Here is a 9789-nt window from a genome sequence, read left to right on the forward strand (position 1 = left end):
GACAGAGCAGAGGGCCGGTGGTGGAGTGGGGGAGGGGTGGTGCAGGCAGGGGTGGGGTGGGCGCTGGCTGTTCCAGGGCTGTTGGCTGTACAGCCATCTCGGGGCCTGCTCTCTGGCCAGCGAGGGTCGCCGTTGGCTGCTGGCCCTCCATGCCTGCCCTTAGGGCGTCAGTGTTTTGGAGGCAGCTGCCCCTCTGGCCTAGGTCGGCCTGGACACTCTTATGGGCCTTGTCCAGGCAGCTTGGGCGGGGTCGTCCCTTGACAGACAGCAGCCGCTCGACCATCTCCTCCAGGGTACATTCCTGTTCTGTGGTGTGGGAAGCTGGGGTCAGGGCAGAGGAGGTAGGCAGGGGCAGCGAAAAAGGTGTGGCCCCTCCCTCAGGCCGGGAGCAGGTCAAGGATCAAGGATGGGCACCGCCCCCCACAGTCTAAGACGCCAGGGTTTGCCCACCAGCTCGGTCACTCACCATCACTGGCCAGGAGCACAGCCCGGTTTACCAGGCTCTCCAGGGCTTCCCAGAGCAGCTGGCTGGAGCGGAGGGTGGGCTCCAGGTGCAGGAGGCCCTGCAGCACTGACAGCAGCTGGGCAGATGCCGGGGAGCAGCTCACCTAGGCGGGTGGACAGGCGCATGTCAGCGGCCACCCCCTTCCTGGGACGGGCTGACAACTGCTGGCTTCAGTTTACCAGAAGCATCCACCCCCGACCACTCCGTGCCTCTCAGGCCCTGGTGATCAGCCTGTGTCAGGGTTCCCCAAGCACTGCACTGGTGATATTTGGGGCCAGATCACTCTCTGGGTGGAGGGTTGCCCCGTGCATTGTGGGATGTTTAGCAGCATCTCTGGAAGCCAGTAGCATCCCTGCCCAATTGTGACAACCCAAATGTCTCCAGATGTTTCTGGATGCCCCCTTGGGGACACTCGCTCTGGGCTGAGAGCCACTGGGTTCAGTAATAGATGGGAGGTCCCAGCCACAGAGGCCTGAGTTGGACCAGAATTCAGCCTCCTGGTCTCCCACTGGTTCCGAAGTCCCCTTAGTCCATCTGATGGTAGCCAACCCTGGCCTTGGAACCCTGTCCTCCTGGGTCCTATGGCCCTGGCTCTGTCCTGGGACCGCCCAGACCAGTCCTGGGCTGCCAGCTCCAGGCTCCGCCTCTTCCCAGCCCCTGGACCCTGGCTGCCCCCTGGGTGTGGCTTCAGATCTGGCCCCACTGCCTCACCACGGTGGGAGTGGGGGTGGGGCCAGAGCCGCGATGCGGCCCCGCCAACCCGGGGACAGTCGCTAGAGAGCTGCCCCACCAGGCCCACCTTGTGGAACAGGGAGGCAAAGACCTCCTGGTGGCTGTTCATGTCCACGCCACCGCACACGTGCAGCAGCTCCTCCTCGTCCTCGGCCTTGGCCTCTTCGAAGGCCTCGAGCTGGATTAGCAGGTCAGCGTCCTCCAGGTCCCTGGCATGGGAGGGCGCCAGGGTGGTTGAGCCTGCAGCTCCCACTAGCCTCCCAACCCGACAAGACGCACAGACAACGCTGAGCAGGGCCCGTGGCCAGCACATGGCCATCGCAGCCAGGGGGCAGCTGAGGTCTGTGGGGCTGGCCTCCCTGGTCAGGGGCGGTGGCTCACAGGTCTGAGCCTGGCACCCTCTGGGCTGCCCAGGAGTCAGCAAGCAGCTCATGCCCCTTGGGAAGGGAAGAGCAAGTTCTCACTCACAGGGAGAGATGCCGTCCAGAGAGGGGCAGGAGGATGTGCTGCAAGGGGCACAGAACGAGGGAGGGCCCCTTCCGGGTGCTGGGAGGGTGGCACCAAGACCACACCTGAGGGGCTTCCACCGTGGAGGGGCAGAGCTTCTGCCCTGAGCAGCGGGACCCTGAGTGTTCATTGGGCCCAGGGCCTGCCAATCATCTCAGCATGGCCAATGAGCTGCACCCTCAGTGGCAGGGTGGGCTCCTCTCAGACCTTTGCCTGAGGCCAGGTTAGCACCGCTCAGTCACACCAGCCTCACCTCTTCTTCCCAGGGTCCCCCCACCCCAACTTCACTTCCTAGTGGTGGGGGCCCCACCTTGGAGAGTGGTCCTAATGAAGCCCCAGATGGGGGTTCTCAGCTATGTGGGTTCCCAGGTACCCAATTAAATTTGAATTTCAGATAAACAAGGAGTGGTTTTTAGCATAAGTATATCCCATGCAATATCTGGTCAATATGTGGTCACTTACACCACAAAAATGATCTGTAGTCTGTTATAACCGATTTAACTGGGTACCTTGTGCTGTATCTGGCAACCCTAGTTTCTAGAGGCAGCTGCCAAGCCCCTGGTGGGAAAATTCCAGAGTTCTTGCTGGGACCCGGAGGCGCTCCCTGCCCATCTGGAGGCTCTGCTGGGGACCTAAGTGGGAGGTGGGCCTGGCCCTGGGGACTCACCTAAGCCGCGTCAGAACATCCAGCAGCTGCAGGCCTGTGGAGGCACAGAGGGGATCAGCGGGCCTTGCAGGCTGCTCAGGCCAGCTCCCCACCCCGGGGTCACTTGTACCTTCGGACACCTTCCCCTGGGCTCACTCCTTCTACCCACAGTACCCAGCCTGTGGGGCGGGAGAGAACTCTGTCATTCCCACAGGACACCAGGGAGGCGAGGCTCTGAGGGAGACATCTCGCTGGACACACGGTGGTGCCCGTTAAATGGCCACTGCCACAGCTGGCAGGGCTGGGACTGGGAGTCAGGCATCCGCCTCGCACTGAGAGACCTCCTGGGCTAATAATGCCCAGGAGTCCTGAAGGCCCCGGTCCACTGAACGGAGCAGGTGGGGGCGGGAGGCTCCCAGACACATGACAGAGCCTTCTTCTGGGGCCTGGGGGGCTCAGGGCATCTCCGAAAGGGTGTTCAGTGCAGGCTGGGCTGGCAAAGGGGTCTCAGCAGCAAGGGGCCGGGGCACCGTTACCGATGAATTCACCACGCAGCTGGGTGCGGGCACGGAGGTCCTCGGGGCCCAGGATGATGGCGTTGATCACACTGAGCAGGGTGACCACATAGGGCACGTTGTCGCTGTTGGAGAGCTCGTTCATGATGACGCTGAAGCGATACTGCTGGCTGCACACCGCCTGTGGGTGGTGAGGGCTCAGCCTGCGCCCCAGGGCCCCCAGGCCCCCACCACCCCACCACTCACCTTGTAATGGTCCAGGGCGTCCAGGGCCAAGGCATGGCCCTCGGGCGAGTAGATGCACAGGGCGGCCAGCAGCTCAAACACCTGCTTTTTGACCATCACGTTGGATGTGTCCAGAGCTGCCGAGGACAAGGGGTCTCAGCGGGGCCCACGTCCCCAGGCCCGGCCCCTCCCTCCTCCCTATCAGCTCTCCTCCTTCCTGTGTCTGGCTCCAGCCTGAACTCCCACACTTCGGAGGCAGACACATGTGGGGAAGGGGACTATGCACCCACTCACCCCCACCATGTGCTGACCTCTCCAGGGGTGCTGACCTGCCTCCCAACCCCTGGGGCAGCCCCAGTCACTACAGTCTGCCCTTAGTTCTGTCCTCTCTGGCTCTGTGCCCTGGGCCAAGCCCGTCTCTTCTCCAAACTCAGTGCCAACAGCCTCCCACCTTGTCCCCTGAGCTGGGAAGCTTTTGGGGGTGTCCCTTGGCTGGCAAAGGACTTTACAGACGGGCACAGCCAGGCCGTAACTGAGTCAGACAGGAATGAGATGGCCTCTGTGTCACCCACACAGGCACCTGCCCCACAGGCTAGCCCACCTGTCAATGCCCATGGAAGAGCACAGCCTGGTGACAAGGGGCACACACTGACCACTGTCTACCAAGGGCCACCTGGGGCCTCTCCCAAGGGCTGAGGACTAACTATGGGCATGGCCTGCAGGACTTTCTGGAGGAGGTGACAGTGAGCTGGAACTTAAAAGGAGAGCAGGACTTGTAGACACACAAAGCAGAGCAGCCTGAGGTGGAGACGTGGGCCACTGTTCAGGAAGTCCCCAGCTGGCAGGAGCAGGGGACAGAGTGGGGCGAGTGGGTGACGCCGTCAGCAGATGCTGGCCAGGCCTGAAGGGCTGCTACCTGCCTAAGGTCGAGGGGTTCAGAGTCAGGGGGAACGTAAGCAGGGCCGTTCAGGTGGATTGTGTTTTTGACCCAGGTGACTCTGGCTGCCATGGCGGCATGGATAGGGGCCTGAAGGCCAGGGACCAGGGAGGGGGCGGGGCCTGAACCAGCACCAGGCCGGGAACAGAGCGGGCAACGAGGTGCAGCTGGTGGGGGGACCATGGCTCCAAGGAGACTGGGCAGTCTCAGACTTGAGGCGAATGGGGAACGTTCCTCCTCCAGGAAGCCCTCCCTGCCCGCCCAGCCAAGCCCTCCGGCCACCGTCTAGGGCCTGGAGCCTCCTACTGACTTCCTAAGGTGTGCCCGTGCTGCCCGCTGCCTTGCGCGCTGCCCACCCTGGGATAGCTGGCGCACGTAGGCCTGGTTGCTGAGGATGTACTGAATGCCGGGCTGCGAGTTCATGACGGCACGCACGCAGCTGATGCAGGTGAGCTGCAGCAGGGCGTCTGCAATGCGGGCCACGCCGCGGCCCGACAGGCGTGCCAGGGCCTCGAGCAGCAGGTCCAGGCCGCTCTGCTCCAGGAACTGCACCATCCAGCCGCCATCACTGCTCTCCAGGCGCTTGCGCAGACCGGAGTAGTTGACCACAGACGGCACCTGCAGTAGCCGAATGCACAGCTCGGGGTCCGCGTTCTCCAGGTTGGCCTCCGTGGGGTCTGTGTCCTGCGGCCCCAGCCTTTCCTTCAGCGCTGCCCACTTGCGCTGTGCACCCTGCTTCACCGACATCTTGCCGAACTGTGGGCCAGAGGGAGGCAGAGGTCAGCCCCACAGGTGGAGGCCATGCCCTCCACAGGGGCATCTCCGCCTGCCAGTCGGGGATTCACATGCTTCCCAACGACATTCGGGCCTCACGATGTGCTGGTAAACCCCGGGCCACCAGGGTGTCCCCTGTGCCAGGCGCTCCTCGAACCCATCGCTGACTGAATCACCATAGCAACCAAGGAGGCAGCAGCACTTCCTGTACGCAGGAAGACCCCAGGCGGCCACACTGGCAGGAACACCACCAACCCAGTGGTGATGATGCAACAGAAATGGCACGTGTGGGGCTCCCTTATCTCACTCCCAGGGTGCTTTCCCTGCTCAGTGGACAGGGTCAGATGGGCACAAGGGTGGACGGTGGGTGATTCGGGACCCTGGGCACTTTCAGACTGCCCTCAGCACCAGGAGTGTGGCTGGGGAGGAGGGTTGACTCAAAGGTGATGTCCAACACCCACCCAATTCCAGACAAGACCAGGGCCCCCAGGGGGAGCGGCCCCGCCAGGCCCCAGCTTCTGTGGGCCTCAGCTTGTCACCCTGTGTGCAGGTGGAGGACCGGGTGGTCCCCAGTTCCTAGGCATGTGGAGGTTTACCCAGATGCTGCTGCAACAGTTAGGACCCCTGCCCAGAATACCCTCCCCAAACGTGCTTCTCCCCAAAACAGAACAGCAGGACAGGCGGGCTGAGCCTCTGTGTCATCACCACACCCACCAAGCCCCCCTCCCGGGGCCCTTGGCTGTGACGCCGTCCTCAACCACAGTGCCTGGGAACTGGCCCCAAAGGTCAGGGGCGGCCCGGGCGCTCCTTCGACCATGTATGGCTCGGGTCTTATATTTAGCGTCTGAGAAGGGCAGCGTGGAGCCGCTGGGAGGAAGCCGGAGGAGCAGGCAGGGCCCGGCAACACCATGTGCCGCACGCCCAGGGCCTGGCCCCAGCACTGCCCACCCCTGACCCTCGGCCTCCCACCACCCCCGAGGCAGGCACTGTACACCCCCACTCTACAGGAGGGGGAATGAAGGCGGCGCCCAGAGAAGCCAGGTCACGTGCCCACGGCCCCAGAGCTGGAGACAGTAGGGCCAAGTGAGACTGGACCCCAGAGCGGGGCCTGGAGCCCACGAGGTGCTGGCTGGCCAGCTCGGCTTCACTCTAAGGGCCGCTGGACCTGGTACCTCAGAGGGAAAGCCAGGGGCCATCCGAGGTCACAACAGGGACAGAGGCTGCGTGGAGATTAGAGCCCAGTTATGTCTCCCTCCTGGAGGCCCTGCTCCCCTCTGCCTTGGTGAGGGTCTGGGTGCCCTCCCTCCTGCCTCCAGAGCCCACTCCCGGCCTGCTGGGAGCACAGAGCACAGCCCCTCCTGTTTGCTGTGGGTCCTCCCAGGAGGCAGCCTGGCTGAAGGGAAGCGAGGGCTGCACATGCGCCCAGCTCCGGCCCTTGCAGCAGACCCTGTCCTGAGTGAGCCTGTTTCCTCACCTCCGTCATCAGCCTGTTGGGGGCATCCTGAGAGTGGGCATGGACGTCCCCAACAGGCAGCTGAGGGGGTGTCGGGGTGTTCATCAGCCCTCCCCCAGGGCCCGCAGCCTTGGTCCTGATCGATGGAGAGCCCGGAGCCCTCCCCGTGACTCCATGGTCAGACCCACCCTCCCAGGTGTCGCCCCCATGGCCCTCTCAGCCCCCGCGCCGTCCACTCACCCAGATGCGCAAGACCTTCCTGCTGCCTCTGCCCACCCATTCCAGGCCCTGCCGCGGGCGGCCCCTCATGCTCTCCTGGCTCTTCATTGCTGCTGAACGCCCAGCTGCCCGGTGGCCAGCCCCAGCCTTGGTCCCTCCTGGGCAGGGGAGGGGGCCTGCACCATGAAGAGCACAGCAGAAGGCCTGCGCATACACTGCCACCCCCGTGGGTGCTGCTGCTTAAAGAGGCACCCAGAACTGACCCCCCTTCCCCGCCTCCATTGGCTCGAGTCCCTGTTTCCTTGGCACAGGCTGAGGGGACACAGAGTGACCTCTCCCAGGCCAGGCCTCTGCTATCCTAAGTGTCCTCTCCAGCCAAGAGCCCCAGGGGTCCCTGGATGCAGAAAAGCCACATCTCAGAGACAGCCCACATCACCTAGAGCTGCCCTGCCAGCACCGCCCAGTCCCCAGGGCCATGGTTCACTCCCCGGAAAGACCCTATGGGGTCCCCTTGGTCTGGGAGGGGGTGTGTGAGAGCACAGCAGGGGGTGATCGACCCCGCCTATCCAGGGAGATCCTAGAGTCGGCCGTGCCCCACCTGGCACCCAGTGGGGCAGCAAGTGTGCACAGGGCTCCACTGGCTGTGGCCAAGGTTGGACAGGGTGTCCAGCCAGGACAGGGAGCTCAGCTGGGGACCCAGTGGCCGAGGTAGGGGCAGCTGTTCTCCCTCTGTGATGCCCACCGGGTCAGGTCTTGGGCGGAGGACATCTCCCCACAAGTGTTCTGACTGCTTGTCAGGGTGAGGGACTGAATATACAAATGGACAACAGCCAGGCCATATATAGAGCTTGACCCACAACCTGCCAGGAAGCCAATTCTTCATCCGCAGGAAACAGCCTAGGAAGTGGCCTGCTCCAGTCAGACCTCTATCCCCAGGGACAGCCCCGGAAGTCACACAACCTCCCTGCAATCGTTGTACATACACCGGGCTTGATCAACTCATGGCTTCCCTAACTCTGTCCCCACTTCCAGTGTAGGACCCCAAGCAATCACCTGGAATACCCCACTTCTTGCTGGCTGCCCATGCCTCCTCAGGGCACCCCCTGAGCCTTTCTTCTATAAAGCTTTGTATGCACAGAAGATATTTTAATGTATTAACATATACGCCACATAATGTTTACATTACATGCACGCATGTGGATATAGCAACAATTAACACATATACACACATAAAACCACTAAGCTCTCCCATTCCCCAGCCCGCCCAGTGCAGTGGCCGCGGCTGACTCCCAGCTCCGAATAAGCACCTTTGCCGCTCCCATCTGGGCAGGGAGCATGGAGCGGGTCCCGTGTGTGCTGCTCCAAGGAGCAGGGCTGCGGGGAACACCCTTCCTGACAGTACCCTGGACACCAGCACCCTGGAAGGTGCGGCCTCAATCCTTGGCTGACTCTGTTCTCCATCTGGAAAGCTTGTATCTCAGAGGGTTGCAGTGGGGACCCCGTGAAGAAATTGGCCCTGGTGGGCGCACAGTGAGCTCTCAGGAACGCTTGAGGATGTTGTAATATTGCGTGGGTGCCAGGTCCTCCGCCCTCAGCCCTGCCCAGCCTGTGTCTGGCTCCCAGCTAGGCCTGGTGCCCAGACCAGGTGTGGCAGCAGGGACCTTCCTGGGCACAGCCTCACTAAAGTGGGCGTGGCCAGCCTGCTCTGGGCGGGCCTCCGGCAGGGGCGGGGCCACAAGCTCAGGAATGTGATGTCTTCTCAGAGCGCCCCCAGCGAAGGGGCGTGGCCGGCCTGCCCTGGGTGGGCTCTGCACAGGAATTGGCATTTGCAGAGCTTTTTTCAGCCAGCACCACAGGCCATTGCAGAGCAGGGCCATCAAGGTCCAAGTATCCCGCAGCTCAGGCCAGCTAAAAGGTCAGAGGCACTTCAGCACCTCCATCTGCCCCTGAGGCGGGTGCCTCTCCCCCTGCACCAATGGAACTATGGAGGGCAGGGGCTTTTGCAGATGAAGACCATGAGGCTGACATTGGTGGATATTTCACCTTTTTCTACCAATAACGTGGGGTTTCCGCTGGTATGGGGTCATGCCTTCCCCCTCAGAGTTCCCCTGGGGTCAGCCCACTGACCTGGTTGTCCTGCCCGTGGGTGCTTACCCAACCCACACAGGGGCTGCCTTGAGGACCTGGAAGAGATGGGGACACTGGTCCAGTGTGCTCTTGGCCACTTCGTGCAACACTTGTGTGCCTTCCTGCCCAGGTTTAGCCAGCCTGGCACAGCGATGCTTGCACCTCCACCTGGGTGCTCACGTGCCTGGGCAGCTGCATTGACAAGGAGCTAGGAAGGTGCCACCCCTGCCTGGCAGTTGTCTGTCAAGCAGGGTGTGTGCGTGCGTGCATGCGTGCGCGCGCGCGCATGTGTGTGTGTGTGTGTGTGTGTGCGCAAGTACATGTGTGACCGGCTCCCTGGACTTCAGAGACCAGCTACCCAGGCCCTGCGATGATGGAGAAACTGAACCACAGAGGGCAAGCCTCTGAGGCTGGCACTGAGGACCACGCTGTGTCCTGGGCATGAGCCTATCGAGCTTTGAGCAGTGTGACGGGTGGGGAGGCCCGGACTCGAGGCTAGAGCTTGGCACCCTTGCAAAGGGAGTGTTGCGTTCTGTTCCTTCATTCCTGCAAGGGTTGGTGGAGGGCATCTGGGGACCCAGGGCTGAGGGGTGGGGCCAGGGAACGTATGGGCTGGGGGCTGGGGACATGGGCACCGGTGAGAAAGGCTAGCTGCCTGGGGTGGGGAGGCAGCATCAGCGCGGGGACTGGGGTGCTTCCGGGCCCAGAGCCAGCGGGGGCGGGGTGGGAAGCGTGTGCTTGTCTTCCCTGGGGTGGGCGGGTAGGACGGCAGGATTCCGGAACCGGGCGGCAGGGGCTGCCACACTGTATTTTTAGCTCCTCCAAGAACCCAAATTTTTCCACTGCCTGGCAACCCTTGGATTGAGTTTCCTGGTAGCTTCCTACAGCTCAGGGGCAGCCCAGGCTCTGCAGAATGAAGAGAGGCCCTTGGCGCTGAGACCGCCAGTCTATGACCCCCTGTTACTCTCCCGCCTACAATCTTGGGTCCTTTAGAACCTCTGGTGCCTGCGTCATCTCCCCCCCAGGCCTCGAGCCCTCAAGGGGCTTCGAATGACCTGTGTGGGTCACCTGGTGAGCTCATACCAGGTGGGGCATCCTGTGCGGAGTGAGCCTCAAGGGAAGGAGGAGGAATCGAGCGTCCACCCATCG

At 62.7% G+C, this 9789-nt stretch overlaps 1 protein-coding gene across 1 annotated transcript in view; it reads right to left on the minus strand.

The window, feature by feature from the left end:
- Positions 1–6812, minus strand: part of INF2 (inverted formin 2) — a 17920-nt gene extending 11108 nt beyond the window's left edge. The window contains exons 1-8 of the mRNA XM_019639206.1: positions 6535–6812; positions 4424–4823; positions 3152–3267; positions 2927–3086; positions 2412–2445; positions 1305–1446; positions 467–608; positions 4–306 (exon numbers count right to left, since the gene is read on the minus strand). Coding sequence (XP_019494751.1) covers positions 4–306; positions 467–608; positions 1305–1446; positions 2412–2445; positions 2927–3086; positions 3152–3267; positions 4424–4823; positions 6535–6621 — 1384 coding nt within the window. The 5' untranslated portion in view covers positions 6622–6812. The remainder of the gene's footprint in view (positions 1–3; positions 307–466; positions 609–1304; positions 1447–2411; positions 2446–2926; positions 3087–3151; positions 3268–4423; positions 4824–6534) is intronic.
- Positions 6813–9789: the final 2977 nt, after the last annotated feature.

The sequence above is a fragment of the Hipposideros armiger genome, unplaced genomic scaffold (genome assembly GCF_001890085.2).
Source record: "Hipposideros armiger isolate ML-2016 unplaced genomic scaffold, ASM189008v1 scaffold_43, whole genome shotgun sequence".
In the NCBI taxonomy this organism is placed as follows: Eukaryota; Metazoa; Chordata; class Mammalia; order Chiroptera; family Hipposideridae; genus Hipposideros; species Hipposideros armiger.